The sequence below is a fragment of the Amborella trichopoda genome, chromosome 13 (genome assembly GCF_054954075.1).
Source record: "Amborella trichopoda isolate Santa Cruz 75 chromosome 13, AtrichopodaSantaCruz75HAP2 v2.0, whole genome shotgun sequence".
NCBI lineage: Eukaryota > Viridiplantae > Streptophyta > Magnoliopsida > Amborellales > Amborellaceae > Amborella > Amborella trichopoda.
This window is the reverse complement of record NC_142348.1, coordinates 48,792,033-48,817,715: the sequence shown is the minus strand read 5'-3', so window position 1 is coordinate 48,817,715 and position 25,683 is coordinate 48,792,033. Positions and strand designations below refer to the sequence as shown.

The 25,683-nt window shown below is 34.8% G+C and overlaps 1 protein-coding gene across 8 annotated transcripts; it reads left to right on the top strand.

Moving 5' to 3' along the window:
* The first annotated feature begins 5,017 nt into the window (after positions 1–5,017).
* Positions 5,018–23,998, top strand: LOC18446041 (Prolyl oligopeptidase family protein). Of its 8 annotated transcripts, none has more exons than XR_016048362.1 (11): positions 5,018–5,827; positions 6,757–6,935; positions 7,170–7,278; positions 7,362–7,503; positions 7,615–7,812; positions 13,837–13,971; positions 14,709–14,837; positions 15,805–16,217; positions 22,175–22,391; positions 23,016–23,145; positions 23,709–23,998. XR_016048362.1 is itself a non-coding variant. In XM_020674537.2 (11 exons), the coding sequence occupies exons 1-11, from the start codon at positions 5,460–5,462 to the stop codon at positions 23,884–23,886; spliced, it is 2,259 nt and encodes a 752-aa protein (XP_020530196.1). In that variant the 5' UTR covers positions 5,018–5,459; the 3' UTR covers positions 23,887–23,998. The 8 variants fall into 8 exon arrangements, 4 of the variants coding, with proteins under 4 accessions (XP_020530196.1, XP_006856229.1, XP_088712880.1 ...); XR_002282942.2 differs by having other exon boundaries at positions 7,056–7,278; XR_016048364.1 differs by having other exon boundaries at positions 6,744–6,935.
* The last annotated feature ends 1,685 nt before the right edge of the window (positions 23,999–25,683 follow it).

The window sequence follows — 25,683 nt, the reverse complement described above, 5'->3', positions numbered from 1 at the left end:
GTCTAACCTCATTGTCCTTTAACAGCATCAAGCCATCAAAATTCTAAAGAATCTAAACTTGTCGAACTTCGAACTTCTCAACTTGTCGAACAGGGTTTATTTATCGCGTTTCGAACCCTGTGCTGTTACGAGGAATCAACTGTTGACTACCGAACAGCTAAAAATCAAATTATATCAACCCAACTTAATGGCGGTTACACTGTCATCTGACCGTTCGAGTTCCATCTAAATTGTGAAAAGCTTTTCTGCTCCCGCGGGAGTATTTTGTTTATTTGCTCCATTGGATTAAAGTCTTTTTTTTTTTTTTTTGACAGATCAGTAGGGAATAAAAACCCCTACCAGTTTTTAGAAATAATTAGCGGTTTTCAAATATGTCATTGGGAATAAAAACCTAAACCAGTAACTAATGCTCAAGTAGTATAACCACCATAACCTCAACCCCAATCCCGAGGAATTAAAGTCATTCGACTTAAAACTTTATCTTTTTGCAAAAATACTACAACCTTAAACAATCAAAGTAAAGCACATCTTGAAACTTTATCTAGGATGTAATTTTGGTATCAAAAATTCTTAGGATGGTCCGAAAATCTATTCTCATCTCTAATTGTAAAATTTTAACTCCAAAAATGATTCAAATCAAGCAAATTTATAAATACTTGAAAATAGCCATTCAGATAATGTATTACAAGATGCACTATTTCTTGACTTTTAAATCTTGTTTTTTTATACCCATACAACTCAAGGTTGAGACGATCAAATGGAGGGCTTTTGAATGTCTAAACAGCCTTTCTCTAGATTTTTCAAGTGCACCTTGCTTCAACGCTAAGTTCATACATCATCAACTTTTTCCATATTTTCTGGACCCTTAACTTTGAGGATGTAACATCTAAGACCTAGTAACCAACCTCAAAGAGAGAAACAAATAAATTAATTAAATAGGACTCTTGATAAGAAAATTAACATCTCAAGTTGAACAAGAACGATCCGATTTTCAAAGGCCAAGATCTAGGTGTTCAAGACCTTAAAAAAAAAAAAAAATTAAAAATGAACAATAATCATCTAATGATACTTAGATGGATCCTAAAACTTCACATTAAAAAATATCATCCTGGTTTTTATTTTGCCTGAGGGAGTTGCTTGTACAGTATGCTCCCTTGGGAGCATGGCTCTAAGACGTGCTCATGTGAAAGATCACGAGCCTTACTCTTCTAGACCGCTTTTTGAATGGGGAATGATCCGGACCATCAATGAGTTGGGCAAACTCCTTTTCCATGCTAGTCTTGATGGACTAGGTTCAACTGGGAGATATAGGGACAAGAAAAGAATGATTTTAAATCTTAATAGTGCATCATGTGGATTTTTTATTTTTTTTAATTGTACATCATATGGACTGTCTATTTTACAAATTTTTCAAAGTGTTTGCAGTGCTATTTGGTCTTCACCATGTTTAGAGCTTCTAATTTCATAATTAGGAACTACATCTTTGGTCAATGTTTGGAGATATAAAGGTTGATACCTTATGTGAAATTTCTTGATTTTAGGAAAAAAATTATAAGAAAAATTAATATATTTTCTAATGTGATTTGTTACCAGATTCATAAACTTATATTTATGAAATGAGAGAAAGAACATGTATGTCTTATTTAGGTCACCTTACAAAAGAGATATGCACTTTGCTCTAAAAAGAGGTAATGGCCTCCTACAAGCCCATATTCGAACCTAGGTTAGGCAGGGTCCAACACCCGTGTCCATATCCAAACCTGGGTCAGGTAGGGTCAAACCGAACCATTTGTTACAATGGACTGATACCCAATACTTATTCACGACAAGAGGTTAACAATATTGAGAATGAACTTTGAAAAGCAGCATAAAGGCCATGTGAACAAGTGATCTTTAGGGTTTACCAATCTAATTATTTTCTACTAATAAGTAAAAACTGATACAAATCATATTTTGCTAACTTACAATTTTCTATTTGCCATTCTTCGCGTAAATTTATGGAAAACAAGTGTACCACTCCCTCTATAATTGTAATATCAAATAAAACCTTGACCTTATACGAAGCTTATAGGTCCACTCCATGTTGGTTTATTTACAGCCTAGTATTTGTAAAAACTGGTTCTGCGCCAATTATAGGTATAATAAAATAAATAAGAATTATATATAATGAGACTATTTACTTTTGATACAAGATGGTCACAATTCCTTACAACCATTTGATGTGCAATTTGATGGTTTGGATGTGTAACAAAGTTCGTGAAAATTTATTTTGAAATTTGAGCTTAGTAAATAGAATAATTGCAGCCACTCAATTTCACATCCAATGGTTAAGATTAATGTGACCCTATAACGCATGTTTCTCTCGAGGAAAGAAACCATTGCATGTCACAGGCTCTGGAAAGTTTTTTGGGACATAAACATGTAATAAAATAAGGTTCATTGAGGGTTCGTAGAAAGATTTTTTTGAGAAAATTGAGTGTGTACCTATAAATTTTGGGTCGTTTTTCTCCATTCTCACTTAATGAAGGAGTCATAACTTGTTTCACAAGAAGCCAAAGTCTAAAAATAAACATCTTCCATGTTTTCATATTTATTTTAATATTTTTGGTACATCTTATGATACCAATAACATGTGAAACCATGGACCCTCCAAAGAAAAAAAAAATATGAACAAACAAGAAATCTCAGAGGAGTCGTGATTCGTCTGAGTCCCTACAGCGTACAGACGGATTCTGTGGTTCGTGACAATCTAGATCCAAGGACCGCCTAATTCAGAGCCAACCCCCGGTAATTGCAAGTTGGCAAGAACCTTTGGTGAAACTCTATATCTCTTTCCTTCATTTGTATTGAATCCCGATGAACAAAAAACCTGGGCAACCTAGTCCTAAAATCTAAGCTCCTTGTTCTTTAACAGCATCAAATTTCTAAAGAATCTAAACTTGTCGCACTCTCTAAAATGTAGAAACCACTCCTTATATCTTCCACTTAAGTAATTCAACTGAAACTATTTAATGTGTTCTGCTTATATTTTCAGTATTTTACTCTGAATTGCCTTGTAGATTACTATACATCTAAGAGCTTGCATAGTACATAACCACGCTTTAGATGTGTTGAGCAACAAAACAATTAAACCAAATCAAAATTTCAAGGAAAAAATATGTGATCACAATGAGAGACACAAGAACTGCAAACAAAGAAAGAGCATGAAGGATTCTTACAAGTTCTATACAGAAATTACCAGAAAGAACCTTGAAGAAAAACAATATCCTCTCTGGCTCATAAATCCAGCAGAAATCCTCCACAAGGCTATACATCCAATTCTCTATTTCTAAGTAAACAAAAGAAAGAAAACCAATATCTAGGCTCGGTTCTTGGAGAGAAAAACACAAGAAACAGAGAATGAGACAGACAGAGTGCAATGGAGACAGATGATGAGAAAGGGACTAAAGTCGATATTCTATTTTGTCAAGTCACAGAGCTCACGATTAAACAGTTAGATGTGAATCTCTGGTCTTTTGTACCGACATTTTCAGGCTCTATTTTTGGAGTTTTGAAGCCGGTTACGCTCTCACCTGACCATTCGAGTTCCATCAAAATTGTAAAATGATTTTCTGCTACCGCAGGAGCATTTTGTTCATTTGTTCCGTTGCATTAAACTCATGTTAGGAATATTTTTTGGGTGCAGTTTGCATAAGGTTGAAATCCTAAACAATCAAAGTAAGTCGCACTCCAAATGTTATGGTAAGATGTAATTTTGTTGGCAAAAATTCTTATGACGGTCTGAAAATCTATTTTTATCTTTAATTATAAAATTTTAACTCCAAAAATAGTTCAGATCAAGATCTACAAACACTTGATAATTTTGAAAATGTACCACCTAAATAATGTACTACAAGATGCACCATTTCTCATCCTTGGAAATCGTGATTTCTTTATATATTCATACAACTCAAGGTTGAGATGATCAATTGGTGGGCTTTCCAATGTCTAAATAACCTTTTTTTATACATTTTTTTGGTGCACTTTACTATGCTAGTACAAGGTTGATACCTCATATAAATTATTTCATATTTTTTGGACCCCTAACTTTGATTGTTTTATTATTGGTGGATGTTCCAAAATCAAGATTGTTCTATTCTTGAAAGATGGTTTTTTTGGAATATTTTTTGACATTCAAGTGATTATTTGATGTAAATTAAAATTCAAGACCAAGGTCTCATGGCTCATAAAAAGTGATTGTACTTTTACCACTAAAACATGGATAGGTGGTGGCCATTGAGAGAAATTAAACATGCAAATCAAAAATTAAGAAGAAAAGCCTACAAATGGAATCATCTAGTAGTTGCTAGAAAACAACCTATTGATGGAATCATCTACTTGATGAAAAACAATCTCAATTAATAAAGTTCCAAAAAGTCCTTGCTGAAAAACAATCTCAATTAATGAACTTTGACGACTATTTTAAATTTTGTTTTTAAATAATTAGTGAGGTTCATTTTAATTTTCCCCAAATCATTTAGTTTGCATTTCTTGAGCTGCAAAGTCGTCTATCTAAAGTGGAAATACATCAAAAGTGAAATGTGAGATATATTATTCGAAAGACACATAGGAATAATTATTTCTAAATCGTGAGAGGATTTTTTATTTTAGGAGGAGAATTAAAAGCTCGTTTGCGTTGTTCTAATACTCATCGATTTAGTATTTAATCTTATTTAGAATTAATTTAACAAATTTATAGGTTTTCCACAAAAGCCTAATATATTCTAGAATCACTTTACTAAGTTCCACTCGATAATTATCAAATTAACGTTTTCCATTAAATAAGTATTTCATTTGAACGGCGAAAACCACTCTTTGAGCTCCTTGCACCACTTCTAACGATGAAAGGAAGTACACTATGCTGAGCTTTTTTTTCCAAACAGTATGCTATAAACAATTCCACCGTCCATGGCTACAGCTGACGATTGAGATGCGTCTTTGTGCCTTTCTTATTACTGGCCGTAGCCTTTTTCATAATATTGATTTCCCCGGCATTTTTCACTCGGCAGAGCTAAAACCCTATACCGAACGCCCTAGTTCTCTGCAACTACATCTTCCACCACGACGCATTTGAAACCCTAAATTCCTTGTCATACCAGTTATCTCCAAATGATTCAGTTCTAGATCGTAAACAAAAACCTAATTCAAGCTGATTCATCTGTCACATTAACGGCAAAGTTCATATCAGAAAAACAAACAAAGAGCAAAGTGAAACAACACCACAGATAACTGCGTTCGTCTGCAAAGTTCTCCTAATCCTTTTTTGATAAGGAGATCGAGAAACCCTAAATCTGCTAGCGTTTCTGGTCCTTATGGAGAAATATAGTTTTTATTTGCTTCTGTTACATATATGAAGCTCTGTCTCTGTAAATGTTTCGTATTTGAAAAAGAAGACCCCAATTCTAACAAGTTTTCTTCTAATGACCTCAATAGGATCCATTCTAGCCCCGAAAAGACTTCCATGGATCGCTAGTTCTAGGTTACCATGGATTCGATGGGCACATGCACAGGCCTCCAAGCCTCCAAGCCCGCCAACTCCACCAAAGCCACCTCAAAAACCAGTAGAAGTGAGCTTACATGGATTGACATGGCACGATCCTTATAGTTGGATGTCCGATCTCAGAGATAAGGTTGCCATGCGCCATATGGATGTGTGTATGGAACAAGAGGAGAAATATACTGAAGCTGTAATGTCAGATTCAAGCAAGCTGCAGAGGAAGCTTCAAACTGAGATGGCGGGCCGAATGGTTGCAGATCTCTCTACTCCTCCAGTTCGATGGGGCCCTTGGTAAGTGTATCACTTTTGAAAGGTTTGAATAATGATGCAATCGTCTTGTATGAGAAGCTAAGAACCCATAATCCGATCACTTGAAATTTTGAATAGTTAGGTTGCTTGAAATAAGTAGAATTTCTGGAAAATCTTTTTTTACCAATATTTTGCTGATGTTTTTTGTGAGAATGCATGTTTCACTTGGAATTTCAACTAATTGGGTCTCCAGAAATGAGTAGAGGTTGTTGAAAATTTCTGATTCCTATCCATCTTTGATTTTGAGAACAATATTTGGGTTACGGATCATTTTAATACAGCAGTTGAGGTGCTTGAATTGTTTAATTCCTTTGAAGGATTTGCATTATCCTATGGATTTTGTGATGATGCTAGTACGTTATTGGTTTGGTTCGGTTATCTCTGTAATTGTATATTCATCTTTATTGGGTCCCATATGTAAAATTATCCTGAAATCTATGGACTTTCATTTTTTGGTTGATTTTGGATTCTTTCTATACTTGTTGTGTCATTTTGTTGATATAGCCGCATTCATAACATTCATGGCTTTGTTTTTGGCAACCATCTGTTTGTGTGATTGTGCTATTAAATATGAGAACCAAAATTTTGAAAATACAGATATCGTATTTTCAAAAGAGTTGTTGCTTTGCTGGCGGTTTTTCCTCCCACAATAATGTTAGTGCAATGCACGTGGTTTTCCAAACAGTGTTTGAATTTGATATGTGTTCTTAACTGAAGGTGGTATATAGCTTGGAGTAGGCAACTTCACCAACAATTTTTTTTGAAACAACATTTACAGATTTTGAGATCTTTTCAATTGGAAAACATGTGTATTTTGATACACTTCATCGAAATTTTGTTCTTGTAGTCATTAGAGAAGTAGCTCTAAGTGCTAAAATGCTTCTGGGGTTCCTTCAAGATATGTTTTTCAGGTTGTACTATAGGCGTGTGGAAGAAGGGAAGCAATATCCTGTTCTATGCCGGAGGCTAGCTAGCTTGAATGAAGAGTTTATATCTAATACTGATCCTGCTGCTGGTTTCGATTTCATAGCTGGTAAAAAAATAGAAAAAAAGTTGTTAGATTACAATCAAGAAGCTGAGAGGTTTGGGGGTAATGCCTTTTAACTAGTTCATTCGTGATTTTTGATGTTAATTGTTTTGATGATGTTTTGAATGATCTGTTTTACTGAGATGTGTGTTTATGTTTTGGTTTTGTCTTCTTATTTTATAGGGTATGCTTATGAAGAATTGTCTGAAATATCTCCAGACCATAAGTTTATTGCATATACTATGTATGACAAGGACAAAGACTATTTTACTCTATCTGTTCGGGATTTGAATACAGGATCATTATGTAGCAGACCACGAGCTGACAGGGTTGCCAATTTGGCATGGGCTATGGGTGGTGAAGCATTGCTTTATACTGTAACTAATGATTTTAAGAGACCATATAGGTTTGGTTAACTTACGTTTTCAATTCCTTTTGGTTGTTTTTCTGATTCAGTATTTTAATGTGAGTTATCGAACATTGCTTCAGGATCTTCTGCAGCATTCTGGGATCTGGTAAGGATGACATCCTAGTAATGGAAGATTCAGATGAGACGGTTTACCTTAACATCAGAAACACTAAGGATTACCGCTTTGTCACAGTAAATGTGTTTTCGAGTACTTTCTCAAAGGTCATAATTTGCTAATTTGTTTTTAACTTCACATGCAAGATATGTGTTTCTTCTATTTTATTTGGTTTTAGATTTTTGTGTCACCCTTGATGAAAGCTGCTTTCTGTTTAGGTTTTTTTGTTAAATGTGGCAGCCCCTTTGGCTGGTATGATACAAGTATGGGAATGTGAGCCACATGCACATTGCATAATTGAACATCATCAAGGATATCTATACCTATTTACAGATGCTGCAAGAGATGGGCAACTTGATGATTCTCATTATTTGCTTCGTTGTCCAGTTGAAGCTTCTAGTTCTAGAACTTGGGAGGTTTGTACGTGCTCATGCTATTTTCTTTCAAATGCTGATCTTTACTGTTTTTTGTGTTACATTCATAAAGCTTAAAACCAAAGTGATTACTATCTTACCCAAAAATATTTATTACTATCTTTGTTTTTTTTTTTCATAGAATGTTTTTTTGTTTTTTTTTAAAAGGCTAACATTGTATTAAGAGTAGAAGAAGTTATACAAGCAGGATTACATCATAAGGAGTCATTGCAAATGGAAGCAGCCTATAGATGCTGTTACCAGAAGAACTAAAAAGGCGCAAAATAGCGCACAGCATGAAACTACTCCATAAAGGCTCCTTGCTTAGCTAGTGCGTCGGTCACTTGGTTGGCCTCCCTCCAGGTATGCCTCCAAGAGACCTGCATATGCCTGCAAAGATAGGAAATCTCGTCAAAGATAGCCAAAAGTCTCCAAGCTGCGATAGATTCTTGAGAGGCCTAGGTGATGACATTTTTGGAGTCTCCCTCTACTATGAGAGAAGAGCTCCATGAAGGGTGAAGAGTTTAAGCCCTTCCAGGAGAGCACGGGCTTCCTCCTCTCTGGAATCCGCAATACCAATGGAAGAGGCAAAGGAAAGGAGGGAGATTCCCTCCTCTTGACCACTTGATAAAAATTTTCAAATCAGTTACTTTTGTCATGAGAGGTGGGAGGAAGGAGGAAGGCTTTAGCAAATCCAATTGCCTTTACAAAAATTGCTTCTTCTATTCTCCACTCCATGAGAGTTTATTGTCACTTTTGTGGTTCTATTATAGTGTCTGTTCTATGGTTTGTAAATATTGTTACCTGAATTTTAGTTCACGTGTCTGCTTTCGGTCTTAAGGAGTTTCGATTGATTTGAATGCAAAACATTGTGAATTCCTTTTTTTCTCCCTTTAAATAAACATCCCCAAAATTCTACTTTCCACTCCTGTGAAAATTTTCTTGATTTGATGCATTCTCTGTCATTTTTGGAACCATAAAGGATATTGATATTGGTTGTTTATAATGGCAAGCAATCCTTATGCAGTGGCACTCTTAACTTTACTCTGTTTCTGAAATGGGGGGTGTCCTGTATTCCTGTTTCAATCAGAATCGTTTGATTGAATATATCCTTTTAGAGAATTACAAAGCTAAACAATTTGAAGTGCATATTTTGAGTATGGTATTGATATAAACGGTTATTGACTTACTGTTGAAGGTTCTCTTGGTCATTCTTTCCCAACTTGGAAAAATATGCCAATCCTTTAGAGGGATCTTCTCATTCTTGATTGAAGCCATGATACATCCTGTATTGATTATTTTTGGAATTAATTAGAGAGTATGAGTTACTCTGCAATTCCTCTATACCAATTATAGTGTTCTAAATGTTACCATTAATAAAAAAAAAATGATGTATCAAATAATAAAATAGAACTTAAGAGGTGGTTAGTGCTACATTTGATGGTGCTTTTTCTCATTGGTCACATTCTGATTCTAGATGGTCTAAATCATAAACAACCGATCATCTTGGACTGATGTATTTAGCTATTACACTCACTATAAAAGTGGTTTCGCGTTTCTTTAAACAAAGTTGGTTAACATACTGATGATAAATTCATCGTAACATTCCACCCAAATTTGAGTATGTTATGGTAAAATAGTAATGCAATCTGTCGAAAGATTGTTACTATCAAATACATTTGGTAGATAACGTTGCCAGTGTTCTGAATTTATAAATAAACAATTGGTTGTCATTTGATTACATTTGCCCCCTGAATGCTTATAATCTTGACGTGTCAACTTTGACAGTTTATGGTGATAAGGGTCATACAGATTGTATGGAACTATGGGCAGAGGAAGTGAGCCCGATTTACTGTTCAAATTATGAGAAGCACTCACTGTGAAAGACTGCATCCAATATTTGATCTCCTATGACTCTATTCTTAATTTTATTTAGCATCATCATTATGAATTTCAGTGAAGATGTGATATTTTATTGTGGATGCTTTTGTATTGTAATACGTCTGTGCCAGCATCCAAATTATTGTCTTGACTTAATATTTGACTTCTCAGCATAATTTAGCATCTTGTTTTTTTTTTGGCTAAGTTATGGTTATTAGCATTTATAGGTTAACATTCTCATGACTTAATAAATGCCATACAAGTGAAAATGCTTATTTACATTTGGTCAAGAATGCAGTTGGGAGTCTGCCAATCTGTTGATGGAGTAAAACATGGATGGCGGCAAAATACCTTATTGAGTTTTTTTACCCCATCTGTGTTATCTCCCCCCATCCGTGTTGTTTTGTTTGGTCAAGAATGTTGGGGCCAGTTGGTGTCTGCCAATCTGTTGATGGAGTAAAATATGGATGGCGGCAAAATACCATATTGAGTTCTATTACCCCGTCGGTGTTATCTCTCCCCATCCGTGCTATTTTGCGCGGATACTGTATGTATCTCCAACTTCCCTGAGCAGGAGGGGGTGGGGGAATATAAGACCACCTTTTTTGACACCTTGTACGTCATCCAGATTGGCCCTTCAATTATTTTTGTAACAATGCAAAAGAGTCCTATTAGAAAATTCTATAAAATAAACTCTCACAATTTAGATTCTAATATTTAGTAACCTCTAATAATTCTATTAAAGGTGTTTGGGAAGCAATGCCCTTTGATTATTGATAATTTATAGCTTCTTATTTTTAATATTTATACAAAATTGAAAAAATTTAATGGAGATATGAATTACTAGAATATTTTTGTAATTTTTCACTGTACTCTTGAACTGTTTAATTTAAGACTACATGCGTAAGAGAAATAGAAAAACCATATGTTTTTGCTGTTGAAAGGGATCAAATATAATGTATATCATATTCTACATGTTGCTATCTAAAAAAAGTTAATAAAAAGAAAGTGTTAGCTTGCAGGAACTAAGAAAACTAGTTCCTTTTTTTCTTCCAAAACTTGGCGATCGAGCTCTTCTTAAATGAATTCTAATGGCACATCAAAAAATTTAAAAATGTTATTAACCTAACCAAATTACAAGTATTACATATCTAAAGAATCCAAGAAATTTAGTAACGTAAGAACCTTACGAGGCAATTTAAATAAAAAAGACCATACAAAAGAAAGCAATTTTTTTATAGTTTTGATAGAAAATATGGTCTTAAGTACTGAAATTTTTTAATGTTTTTTATTTTGAAAATAAGTTCCATTAGAGTATTAATTAGAAGGGAGGTATATTATAAGACTGTTTACTTTTGATATAAGAACGTCAAAATCAATCCTAGTTGTCAAAATATGAATCAAGCGATTAGGGTCTGTTACAAAGTTCAAGAAATTTTTTCTATGACTTGAGTGCAATCAATAACACACTTCCAACTACTCGATTTGACATCTAAGGGTGTGGAGTAATTGTGACCTTGTTGGTTTTAAGGTAAAAGGTCTTATTCTATACTTGTCTTAATTGTAAGTGAAATTCTCTTAATTTATAATACCTAATAATTAATAAAAGCCATGTCCACCAATGATATAAATTAGAAGGGACTCTCCCATACCTCTGATGAAGTTTATAATAAAAAGAAGGGCTTTTAATCATACATCCTAGGAGATGGCCATTTTAACACTTCATAACACTCAATATCAGTACCCATGTCATAGTAGGGGCATTTTCCAAAATTGCTCCTTTAAAAAGTTCCTTGTTATAATGGTAGTACTTAAAAATTATTGATTTTCTAGGACATTGATATTTTATTTTACTAACACCTCCTGCAAAAATATGGAATTAGCAAAGTGTTAAAATCTGTAGCTCATCGTGACGAACTGTTAAAATAGGCAAGTTGTAAGGGGTCTTTTTCAAAATCCCCTCAAAAGAATCAAGAGAAAGCATTATTAAGTGGTTAAATCCCTTATAAAACATCTAGAGTTGTCAAATCAACCAATTTTCCTTTATAGTGGTTGCTCTATAAAAATCCTTCCTCCCAGGTACTTGACCTATTTTCTCTAAAAATGATGAAAATCCTTATGTTTTGGGTTTGGAACGTAGAACAAGTGGGATATTATTGTCATTTCACTCTGCTTGTGTCATTATGGACCTGCCCTTTTTTTTTCGAGTTCCAGGCACATAACATCTCTTTTTGTATTGAAATTGTTTGTTTTTGGGTATGAAACCAAGAACTAGCCGGGTTATATCTGTCATTTGACTCCACTTGAGCTCTTGAGTGAAATGAGGCAACTGCCCTCCGTTGTTCTCTTTTCTAAACCTAGAACATTTTTTTTTTCTATTGAAGTTTCTTGTTCTGGTTTTGGATTTTGGAATCAGCATTGGTATTAACTATTCATTGAGGATTGATGTCTTGTATTCTGAGGAAATAGATTAGCCAAGGTGGAGTCAAAAAGACGACTCCAGAGGGCCGTTAAAAGCCCGAAGGGCCGAAGGCCCGCAGGGCTTGAGGCCCGGAGGATATATCCATACATGGGATTCGATATATATGGGACATAATATATATCCGTACAAGGGTATTTCGGTAATTTGTACCATCTATTTGAGACTCGATATATATTGTTGTGATTGGGAAAAACACATATCTCTTTGTAATTAAATAAAAACAGAGAGGCGTGAGAAAGAGAGCGAATTGTAACCCTATTCTCCATTGCCAGTAAAGAAGCTCTAATCTCTCGCGTTGCCGAACCACGTATGTCTTTGTGTTGTCGTTGGTTGTCTTTTTTTTTTTGTGTTTGTTTCTTCTTTTTTGTTTTCGTGGATTGCTTTTCGTTTCTACACTATCACCATCATTTGGTTTGACTTAAGTCGTTCGAGCCAAATGGTGGAACTACCCCTATCTCGTGTTGGGATCCAAACATGGAACATCCATTTTTTCCATTGAAATTGCTTGTTCTGGGTTAAACGCAAATCAAGGGAAGATATTTGCATCATTTGGTATGAGAGCATAAGTGGAGCCAAATGATGAAAACATCTTCACTAGTTCTTCCAAACCAATAGATCAATGGGATTTTCTGGTTTCAAACCCAGAAATAGGAAGGGCATTTTAATTTTTTGGCTTGAGTGATTTAAGTGGAGCCATATGACATTAATTACCTTGCATGTCTGGGCTCCAAACCAAGAACAGGATCATTTTTTGGTATGTTTGGATAAAATAGCTGAAGAAGTACCTACAGTTTCAAAAAAAAAAAAAAAAGTTGAAGAAGTACTAAGTGAAAGGATTTTTATAAAGGAACCATTATAATGCCAAATTCGATGATTTGACCACCTTATTGATTTTTTAAAAGGGTTTCACCTTTTTATTGTTATTTTTCATAGAGGCAAAATGGAAAGTCTTGTATAAAAGCCTGAGACTAGCAAGTCATAAAATATCAACCTAGGTTATAGTCTTCTTGGTGAATTTCTGAAGGGGTTTGACACTTTTATTGTTATTTTCCAAAGAAGCAAAATAGAAAGTCTTGTATAAAAACCTAAGACTAGCAAGTCATGAAATATCGTATATTTAACATCCAAATAGGAAATCATCTTCTTCTGCCTCCCATACCACATGTTAATGAACCTTTTTGTCAGCATAATTGCAAAATTTTACTCTTGAAATTTATGAAAGAAAGGCATTAAAATGTAGTTAATTTTGATTGTTGTTTCAGGCATAATACTGGTTAGATTATATGCTCCATCTACTTGATAGGAACACTCTTTTAAGTTATTGGTTTCATGTTTTTTTGTGTGTATTTTTTTTTATTTGTGTGTGGGGGATGTGGGTTGGTGGGTGTCATAATATTTTGATTGAATCATCACTGGTAGTTTATTTGTTTATTGTGTTCCAAGGTAAAAGCACATCTCATTTATATAGTATCTGCTATTTTTTCTTCCTGGATGGTTCTAGTAGATGGGACTTCATTTTTTATGAGTGCTGAGCTTCTTATATTTATTGGATCTTTATTATATGCCTTTGTTTCGCTTTTTTTATTTGACTTACTTAATGGCTTTCTCAGGTGCCTTTTTTCCTTCTTGGTGTTTATCTTTATGCTATTTCTCCTTTGTTTTAGGATGTGTTTCTTGAGGAGTCCAACATGTGCATCGAAGATGTTGATCTGTGCAATACACACATGGTGCTGCTATTAAGGGAAGGACGGAAGCTCAAATTGTGTTCTATTGCCCTGCCTTTGCCTCACCAAGTTAAGGTAACTGAATGGTTTTGTCATGTTTACCACAGATTGATTTTGTTAATAGATTGATCAACTTTTGTTATTCATTCCAGTGGTCCAGACTCCTCCTTGATTTTATATATTTATCTTGATTCCCAAATTAAGGCAATGGATTTGCTGCTACGTTAGCATTGACTTTTAGTGTTCAATTTATCTTATAGAACTGCTATGATTTACTAAAAGGACGCCTGAATGGGTTTGGATACGCCCATCGCCCATCTTTTCCAATGGGTTTCTATGTCATTAGCTTCTCTCCATGTATGATGAAAAGAAAGTATTTCTTATGGTATTCAGATGGTTGTCTTAAGAGCTTTATAAGCTTTATATATTTTTGTTGATTTTGTTTTTATTTCGAAAAATGGGTGTTTTTCATGTTTGTTATTGTTATGAATCGCTCTGTAGTTGCTATACATGTCATGTTGTATAAGATGTATTATGTTTTTTCTGCTTTATGGGCTCCCTTATTGTTTGAACTTTTCTAAGCAACACCAGTGTCAATGTCTGCCTTGGTGACCTCTTTCTACATCAGTCAATATGCTTCATTTTTTGTATGTCATATGGATTATCCACAATAATTGGTTTTTTTTTTTTTTCTTTCTATATTTTAGATTTTCATAGGTTTTTTGCAAACATATTCTTTAAGAATTGTGCAGTTTGATGCTGTGAAACTATTTTCTTATGATCTTACTTAGTAGGGATTTTGTTGTCAACAGGCCCCACATCATATTGATGCTCTTCATCCATGTTACCTACCTCTCCCAGAACATGTTTGTCAAATTTCACCTGGAACAAATTATGACTTCTACTCCTCAACCATGCGGTTCGTTGTATCTTCACCTGTGGTAAGTTGTTCGCCTGTGATTGAATGCTGTTTAGTTGTAGTTTGCTACAGTCATTGTTCCCTTATGTGATATAATTCTTGGCTCGTAATTGTTATTCTTACAAATTGATATCACTGTGGAAGATTGATAATCATAATGGTATTATATTTTTCTATTTGAATGTTTTAAATTATTGTGTAAATCAAAGGTGTACAATGGAACTTGAAAACTTAAATATCCGTTGAATGAAGTTCGCAACCGAGCTTAGCTGCAGTTCGCAATGTTATTTGGCTCTTATATTTTTTTTTGTTGAAGGAAATCCTTTTCCAAACATGTCATGGGCATCGCAATGATGATACATACCCTCATGTATTTTTCTTTCTTGTAATATTTGTATTACTTTTCTACTGCTTAGATTGCTTAATTATTCAGAAGTTTTCTTTCTCTTTACTGGGAAATTGTGATTTTGTTAATTATCTTGTTAGCTTTTCTTTATTATCATTATTCCATCTTGATAATCTCACTCCAAGCTTGTGTTTTATAATTCATGCGTATGACTTCTAAATTATGACAATTGTGTTATAGCTGTACTTGAGAAATCAATGGATTATTCGCCACCAAATGTGCATAGAGGTGCTACATATAGCACAAAAAAGGGTGGCAATTGAAGATGTCTCCAAAAGTCTTAAAAATTAAAGCCTGTGTCTTTGATGCTCCAAGTTGCTTGAATGTTATCCAATTGGTCCCCTAATTATCGGAAATAGTTTTATCTATTAAACTTTTAAATTGTGCAGTTTTGAGCTCATATCAGTGGGCGCTAGATAATCCCTTGATTTCTCAATCACAATCCACAGCCATTCATAAATGTGGATAATTGTGTACTTCTAATTGTTTATGAAATGTGTTGATTTCCACATGTTAGAAAAAAGAGTACTGCTGCAACCAATACTTGGACTTCACTTAACACTATAAGAAAATGCGATTGCAGATGCCCGATGCTGTGGTAGATTACAACTTAGCAGATGGAAATTGGCGTATTGTACAGCAGCAAAATGTGCTCCTCGAAAGAACCAAAACTTTGTATGGAAAATCATCATCCTCTGATATTCCTGTGAAGAAAATAGCATTCTCTGTAATAGATAGTAACACCAAAGTAAATACTGCAAATGGCATGTGGAATGACCTCTCTGAGTATTATGCATGTGAGTACTATGATGTGTCGTCAGAAGATGTTGCTATTCCTTTAACAGTTGTCCAGTCTCGCAAAAAGAAGATAGAGAGAGAAACACCAGGGTTACTTCATGGGCATGGGGCATATGGTGAATTGTTAGACAAGCGATGGCGTGCTGAGCTAAAAAGCTTGCTTGATCGTGGTTGGGTGGTTGCTTTTGCTGATGTTAGGTTTGTTCTCTGGCATTTTCCTTTTGTGGTTTTGGCTTTACATTAGTTGTTTCTAGAATTTTTTTTCTTTCCACTTGTCAGTCTTTTCTTGACAAATGCGATGCTCCTACTTGAGGACAACTCACATTCCTATATATATATATATATATATATATATATATATATATATATATATATATATATATATATATATATATATACACATATATTTTTGAGAAATAACTCACATTCCTATATTAATCAACAAAAAAAAAAAGAAAAAAAAAATGAGGCTCATAATAATTTCTGACAGCTATGCTTTTAACAAGTTGTATTCTGTGGTGCAGTGCACATTTGAGAAACACATTCTTTAGAGTATTGTTTCTTGCAATAACTAATTATTAACAATTACTGGCAGTAGTTCATATAATATTAGATGACCTGGTAAACATTAAAAAAATATATATTAGATGACCTGGTAGTACTGTGGATACATTTTTCTTCCTTCACTTCTTTATTCTTCTTCCATTGAGAAAATTTGTCCATTTATCATTTTTTATTTCATTTGCTTGGTGAACTATTCATTTGAATATAGCACTCATGATTCAGACAATAAACTCCATATTGGTGCTCAAACCAAAGTAATGGAAGGTTCCCACAAGTTACAATTAATCCTATTGAACTAGACCCCTAAACTACTATCGTTTCCACATCATGGACAAAGGGTCCTGATTGTGTTTAAAATACATTGCTTCACAAATACCATGGCTTCTGTTGTTTCCTAGACAATTTTTAAACTTTCTTATTTATTAATTAAAATTGGTGCACAAGTATTTGTCATTTCCCTTCTCAAAAACTGAGTCTATGTACAATTAGACTTTTAGATTAGACACTTAAGTCACTAGATTTTGTTAAGATTTACGAAAGGTTATCTGTGATTTCAGTTTTGGAAACTCGTTCACGAGCAAGTGCATCAGCCTCCCTGCTATTCTCTCTGTATATGGTTAAAAATAAGCCTGCATCCTCTCTGTGGTATTATTTTATCAATTATATGTTTGTCATCATCATAGCCTTTTCCCAACTAGTTGAGGTTGGCTTCATCAATTATATGTTGCAAATGCCAAACGCAGTCCACCTTTGCCTTGGCCCAACCAATTGCGTCCTTACAATCCTCCTCTATTACCACCTTGTACCCCTTCTGGTTTATGCATCTTTATCCATGGTGTAGAGACCAGGCTTCTGCTTCATTTGCATCAATGATATGAAGTGGCCCTGAGCAGGTTAATAGCACTGTGGCGCTGTGGTCGTGGGCTAAAGTGACTAAACCTCCTGCACCAGTATGCCCAGGGTTTGCCATGTGAACTTCCATTGAAGTTCAACTTCACAACTTCCAGGGGAGAGTTACACTTTGGAGGCCTGGATTGACGAGTTAATGTCGTCCTTCTCATTCCCCTTTTGCTATCCGGTGTCCAAATCAAACTATCCTCCCAAAATACGTGTAAAAAGAATTTACTCTAAGAAAGCAAGTATTAGTAAGGAGCACCAATTCATCATCCTTTAAAGCATGGCTTATTAGATGCCCATCTTCTTCTCCTGCACCAGCCACGGTGATCTTATGGTTCATTGCCGACATAAGTAATTCAGGATATTGGTCTTTTGAGTGGTTGTGATCCTTGCCATAGGCCAATCCAAAATCTAGTCTGCCTTCCAGTTCCAACTTGCACCCTCACCCTTTGAGTGAATCTAGATCAGCAACTGTTAACCCCCTTCCATATTTCTGGGAGCGTCATTTGTTGTGATGTTCCTTGACCGTCTTTCTCTTTTGCCTTTGTTTGTTATGATGTTCCTTGACAGTCTTTCTCTTCGTCATATTTGCACTCAGCAATATTTCCTGAATTAGTCTTTTTGGTTGCTTTATACCACCATTTTGTTAGGAGATTCATGTTTATTTCTCTGATTTTCCGAAGACCCAATCCTCCGCTGAATTTTGTCTTGCAAACTTCGTCCCACCTTACTAGATGGAATTTATTCTTTTCAGCAAAGACTCCCCAGAAGGAGTTTCTCATCAATTTTTCTATCTCATTTGCCAATGAAGATGGAATTAAACATAGGGACATGCAAGAAGTTGGTAAATTGGACAGGGTGAAGTCGTGGACTTCATTAATGTTATTCTTCCAGCCATTCGTAGGAATCTGGTCTTTCAAGCTGCCAAATTTTTGTGAAAACCTTTCTAAGACCCAGCCACATAGCCTTGTTAGTTTCAAATGGCACCAATGTTTGTCAGTAGTATTTATTTGGAATTCAATCTGTATAACATCCAATGCATCTCTGGTCTTTCTTGTGTCATAGCAAAGCTCATCAATTTGGTCTTTGACATGTTCCCCTTTACCCTGAGGTAACTTTAAAGCATTTAAAGAAACAGCCAAAGATTTTCCATTTGCTCTTCACTTGCATTACAAAATACTAGTGTTTCCAGCATATTGTAAGTAGGATACTGTAGGCCCTATGGGAGCCACCTTGAATCTGGTTGGTGACCTTACTTCATAGACTCTAACATCTTACTGAAGGCTTCAACCTCAAATAAAAAGAGGAAAGGGAAAGGGGGATTTCCCTGCCTCAGTCCTCGAGCTGGAGAAATAGCCTTTTGGTGCTTTATTGATGGAATAGAGAATCACGTCGTATTGTAAAAGGCACCCATCTATCCCCTTCTCCATGTTTGCTGGAACCCCATAGCCTCATAGGTCATCTACCCTCCCATTAATACAATTGTATGCACTCATATCACTCCTAGAATTTTCTTTCTACTTCTATTATGGATGCACTCATGAGCCATTAATGCACTATTCCGGATCTGCCTCTCCTTAACATAAGCAGAATCTGCCTCTCCTTAACATTAGCAGCTTGGGGAAAATAAGTTATTGGGGTTAAGACGTCGTGTAGTCTTGTGCCCAAACCCTTTGTGTGGATCTTGTATACACAACCCAAAAAAATGATTAGCCTTGAAATCTTTGATGTCTTGGATGATCTCTTCCTTTTTGATCAATTTATATGAGTTCATTGTCCTTTATACAGCCCCTTTCATATAAATATCAGGATACTAGAATGATATCCTCTTTCAAAAGTTCTGAAACTCTTGATAGAAACCCAATGGCTGCACTAGGTGCTCATCTCTCTTCATTCCAAACTCCTGACCTTATTTCTTCCTCTTCGGATGGCTTTTCAAGCCAAGCTGTGCTTTCTTGGATTGAATTTTCTTAAGGAAATGCCTTCCATTCAAAACCTTAGTCTTTCTTCTGCCGTAAGTACTTTCCGAAAATGCTTCACTATTGCTGATTGGGACTATTCAGGCCCATATTAAGATTTGCCTGAGATTGATATCCAATGTATTAAATTGCTTTTTCATCAATAATTTGATTCCAATAGATTTCTTCTAGCATTTTGCAGTCTTGGTGGGAAGTTTGGTCATATTTACTGGGATCCACATATCAAGGGGTCAATTCTGCTCCTGGTGAGGGGGACTTCGCTCTATGATTCTTAAATTTTGGAATCTCGATCCTTCCTACTAGGGATCGAGGTCCTGAGCTGCATAGGGTTCAGATTCCATAGCACTATAATGCAGTATAACTATCCAGGGTGGTATAGCAATGTGACGTAGTATAGCAGTATAGTGTAGTTCTATATACTAAATTTAGATATAATATAATAGAGTAAAATATAGTATATAGCATAGTACAGAAAATTGTTTCATGCGGGCTGGACCTCATGACTGCATATGCGGTCCAAAAAGTATAGCATCCATCTTAAAGATGGATGCAAGTAGGTGTTCCATCTAAAAACAATGGAAACTAACTGTCCAAATGTTTTCTTACTAGAATTATTATTTCTAGTTTTTAAAATTTATTTATTTTTTCATATTCATGATCTCCATGTTAGATATTGCATGTCCTTAAAAATTAAGTTAAAAAATCCATCTCAAAAATAAATTTATTAATAGGCCCGCATTTCTACATATGCAGGCTTGGCCGCATAGAAACCGGGTTCCGCATAGTATTGTGGTAGAGTATTGCAGAATAGTATTATATAACAGTGTGGTATACTATTGTAGCATATACTATACTATTATACTAGTTATGTGCTCTCTGGGGCCTCGATTTTTAACCATATGGAGCTCGGTCATACATAATTTATCATTTGATCCCAATTAAGTCTGGATTCCCCGACATGTTGGGATCGAGATCCCTAGATTTTAGAGTGCACGTGCTGTGATCCCTACCACAGGGAGCTTTCTGCTTGTCATGATCTTGCGGTCCTGATCTGTATCCCGATCCCCGATCTGATTCAATGCCAATCCCGATAACTATGGTTTTGGCATTCAATCTATGGCTTTACTACGTTGTTAAACTGTTTTGTTCCCTTTGGAGTCTGATTCAGTTTGCCTGGGAAGAGAAGCATGTCTGGAGGAGGTGCTTTCACGTTTTTCAAGCTCTAAAAATATAAAATAATTACAATTAGAAAAAACATCACAAAACTTATTAAAAATAAATAAAATAGCTGGAATGATGAATATATGCATTTTAATAATTTAATCACTTGCAAACTATCTAAAAAAGAAAGAAAAATTAATTAGTGGCATCTATGATCTATCTACCAATACCAATTAAAATTAACCGGTCTAACCATTTAAAATCATATTTCTAATCAAGAAGCATTCATGCTTGATCCTTCTAGCAGTAAAGAACTATCAGTGAGAGAAGTAATGAAAAGTTCTCACAGATAAATGAGACTAAGGCAAAAGTTTGTTTGATTTGTAAAAATCTTTTAATTATGAGGAACTTTCGACCAAGACTACCACCAAAGATCCTGAACAGGTTTTAGGATTGTAATTTTCATGAGAAAAATCAAGATTCTAGGAAAACTTACATTATCAAAAAAAAAAAAAAAGATTCTAGGTAAACTTAATCTTTTTGGGTGGTTATGGTGACAATAACTTAATATTTTAATTAAGAGTAAACCCTCCAATAGTTGGGCAGCTATAATGAATAGTAATATAGGTGGAATTCCAGCCGTCAGATCTTCATCACGTAGTTTAGAATGCATATCACTATATGAATTTTAATTTTTTTTTATAAATCTGATCAAGATTAAATTTTGGGTGTATATGCCTAATATTATTGTGCACCATATAAAAATATAAAAAAATTATTTTCAATAATTTAAAATGACCAAATTACCCTTGTAATTTTTCAGGGGCATTTCGGTCATTTTATATTTTGAAAAATATTATTTATATATATATTTTTTAATTGTGTACCCTATTTTTTAGTACACATGTCTAAAATTTCATTATGATCCAATTTTTAGAAAAAAATTCATATGGTGATATGCATTTTGAACCACATGATAAAGATCTGATGGCTGAGATTCCACCTATTTTACTATTCATTATAGCTTCTCAGCTATTGTTAGCTTTTCCCTTTAATTAAAAAGTGAAGCTTGTACATAAAGGACACAAGCTACAGGTTGAAACTTGAGAATATTTATCTCTTTGCATAAAATAGTGTTTTGCCAATTTAGAACTCGTTTAACTTACATTTTAACTTCTGAGTATTTAAGCCAAAATCGATGAACAGGTGTAAAATACTTTAAAAAGAGTGGCATAGTTGGCTTTTGGCAAATAGGGCTGCTGTTGATTCTTTGGCCAAAGGCCCTCCACTTGGGTCAAGAAATTTGGTGGACTAACACCAAAACAGAGCGGGACAGCTAGTTCTCAGGTTCATTCCAGAATGTCAAGTTAAGAAATCACTCAACGGCTATTTTGTTTTACTATCTAGCATTCCTATCTTGTTGAACATTCCCAGTTTTTTTTTGCATGTCGAAGTTGGAACCTGATTTGTTGCTACGACTAATATATTGCTTATACCCCTGCTATTTATTACATTATGAGTCATTAATTATTTTGTTTTGATTATTGTTCTTAGAGGTGGAGGTGGGGGTGGTCGAAGATGGCATCATGAGGGACAGTGCACAAAAAAACAGAATGGTATCCATGATTATATTGCCTGTGCTAAATTCCTTATAGATAAAGAACTTGTGCACCATAACAAGCTTGCTGCTTGGGGCTATAGTGCTGGGGCGCTGCTTGTTGCTGCTGCCATTAATATCTGTCCAGATCTATTTCGTGCTGCAATTTTAAAGGTATTGTGATTACCAATTAAGATTATGTTAGTCCCACTTTCACTTCCTCTTTTCCCAGTTTGTAATTTTTGTCTGTTTTTCCTTCCAAGGGAGTATCTGTATGTGTGTGTAATCTATGTGTGTTGAAAGGCACACCCACATACATACACACACCCAAAAACATAATTATGCGAGCGCAAGTGTATTCTTATATGCACACAAATAAGTTCGTCTGTATTTTGTTCACGCACTTCTACATGGTTATATGTTTCACCTGTGTTTATCAATGATACATATGCATGCACGTATGCAAGCATATGGGTGTGGACATACATGTAAACGGGTGTATGTGTATGCACGTATATGTGAATGTGCCTGCTTACATATTTATATGCACTCATTTGTTGCTGTGCATTATCATTTGTGTATTCATTCCTATCGTACTGGTGGCACTTTTTATAAAGCATCTCCCCAATAATATATCTAAGTCTTTGTTCTGGTGCCATTTTCACTTCTTAGACCTCTGCATTGACATTTTTAGTTATCCTGTCCATGATCAAATTAAATATTTTATTTGTTGCCAGGTTCCTTTCTTAGATACTTGCAACACACTTATATATCCAGTGCTGCCACTTGATCCAGCAGATTATGAGGAGTTTGGCTATCCTGAAAAATTTGAGGATTTTGAGGCTATAAGGAGATACTCCCCTTACGACAATATCAAAAAAGGTGTGCCTTATCCTGCAGTTTTGGTGTCATCATCCTTTAATACAAGGTATGAATCTCAAATATCTACCTACTATCATTCCTTTTCTTTTTCAATATTCTGATTTCTTTCCTCTTCTCCGAATTTCCTGAGAAACAACAATCACAAAGGACCAGTTCAAGCTTGTGGTCAAAACAAAGTGTAGGAATAGAAAATTGTGCCCCTCCCTCTATGTTTTGAATCGAATTGCAAAAACTGAATGTCAGAAGGAGCAAAAGAAAAGGAGAATCACACAAATAGTTTCTAGTGTTATGACTCGAGATAAAACAAAAGGCTTGGCAATAAATCCGAATTGTTCAAAATGGTTTACCATTTGAAGAATCTTTAATAGAAGTTGGATTCATTCAGATGTCACAAATTTCCAGCATTAATGACTGGGTTACGAATTTGACACTACTGAATAAAATATTCTGTGACTTAGAGATTGTGCCAAACTGAAAGCCTGTGAACGTTTGGCTATGCTACTTGCACATCTGTTAGCTTCCTGTTAATGCCGTGGCATGGATTGAAGGTTGAATTCTGGACAAAACCATTTGGGTTTTTTCTTATGCCGCTTTGGATCTATATTTTAGGTTTGGAGTGTGGGAAGCTGCAAAGTGGGTTGCCCGAGTTCGTGAGCTCACTATTTATGATCCAGCACGGCCTGTTTTACTTAACTTGACAACAGATATTGTAGAAGAGAACAGGTATATGCAGTCCAAGGAGATAGCACTAGAGATGGCTTTTTTGATCAAAATGATGCATTCCTAGACTCACATTTTATTTACTCAGAAGCAGCAAGTACAAAGTGGAATTGGAGAAATGACCATGTATTTATTATGGGAAATTTAACCAAGTATCAAATAAATTTTTTTTTTTCAAATTGATACCCCTTCTATATTAAAAGAAGTTTCTTTTTTATATTCTGCTTTTAGTCTCAAAAGAAGCTTCTTTTATATTAGAAGTTTCTTTTTTTAGGGTTTTCTATTTGGTACCCGTTCAACCTTCATACAAAAGTGATGTGGAGTTGTAATTGTCAGGACCTCCCAATATGGGTGGGGCGATCTTGCTCTGGCATTCAAAATAATGATCTTCAAGGGATCTTAATTTTTAGAATTTGGAGTCTTGATTCCCACTTAGGGATCATGATTCCTACTCTTAAAGACTAAGATAGAAACCAAATTGATGATTTTCTTCATGTGTAGCCAGTTAACAACATAATTGTATTTTTAATATAGTTGCATTATAAAATCTATAAATAAATACATACTTTATTTTAATGTGTATATAATCTTAATCCTAGACTACATGTGCTCTGAGGTTGGAAGCACGATCCTCATAAGGGATCGACATCCCAAAAGGTCAAAATCAATTTCCTCAAAGGTTGGGATCTTGATCCCTAGTATTTGGGGATCTATGTCCTTAGCATATACATTGTATGACTGGTGCTCCCGACTATAAAGATTTTCTAGCATTTCACAAGTCCTAGCTCCCAATCTTAATCTTGTTTCCAACAACTATGTGTAAAGAATTGTATTATGGCATTCTCTCCCATAGAGGCGTCTTTGAGGTTAGTAAAGAGTTGAGACTTTTGAATCTCGAGGATTGCAAAATTCAAGAAAATATCTTGAAGTTTGAGCTTGGTCAATGGAATTAATGCGAATGCAGCCAACCAATATTGACATCCAACGGTCATGATCATTTGTGACTACATTGTATCAAAAAGTAAATGGTCGCATTATATACTTTTCTTTTTTTCAGACGTGCATACGTCTGCCAACAAACTTGCGGATCTCATCTTTGAACGGTTAGATAGGAAGTGTTTTAAAGTCTTCATGACAGTAAGGAAAAAAAGTGTTTTTAAGTACTAAAATTTCTTTTAAAAAGTGAAGTACTCATCTAGTAGTAGTTTATATTTGCAAAAGGCTAAACGTCACGAGTTGTATTGGTGTTAATTCTTGCATGTTTTCCATTTTCACTATACTTGCACATATATATCATATCTTAATGCCTTGATTTATAACTTTCCTCAGGATCTAAATGTGGGTAATTTTTTTTTTTGAAAGATTTTGAAATTTTTGATTTTTCTGAAGAAAATAACGAGAAATCAAAATCCAGAAATGAATTATTAGGCTTAGGAAAGTCGTGATAAATGTAGAAGTCACATAAATGAATATATATTGCTTGATATTCGAAATATCACGAGATTTGGAAGCTAACACTATTTTTCTAAAGCCTCTTGCAAATTCAAGATTATTTCAAAAACGGGAGATAATTTTGGAGACTATCCATCTGTCAAGAAGTTGGGGCGAGTCCGGGTAACTTGCCCGAGTTCAGCGCATTTTGTTTTAAGAAAATAAGTAGAAAAAAGTGAGAAAATAAGTAGAAAAAAGTGATATATATATATATATATATGGGTGTGGTTTGTATAGTGTCGAGGCTCTAAACAATCAAAATAGAGCCCACCTTTAAATAGTATCGAGAATTGTGGTTTGAACATTGAAAATATTTGTGATAGCTTTAAAATATATTTTAATCTCTAATTACAAAATTTAAAGTTTCAAAAAT

What these genes read in the sequence shown, in the direction of transcription:
- LOC18446041 (XM_006856167.4), top strand. Translation starts at nt 5,460, where the DNA reads ATGACCTCAATAGGATCCATTCTAGCCCCGAAAAGACTTCCATGGATC. An exon ending in GATTTTAAGAGACCATATAG is followed by an intron (nt 7,279 to 7,361) that starts GTTTGGTTAACT and finishes ACATTGCTTCAG; the next exon opens with GATCTTCTGCAGCATTCTGG. An exon ending in TTTCGAGTACTTTCTCAAAG is followed by an intron (nt 7,504 to 7,614) that starts GTCATAATTTGC and finishes CTTTCTGTTTAG; the next exon opens with GTTTTTTTGTTAAATGTGGC.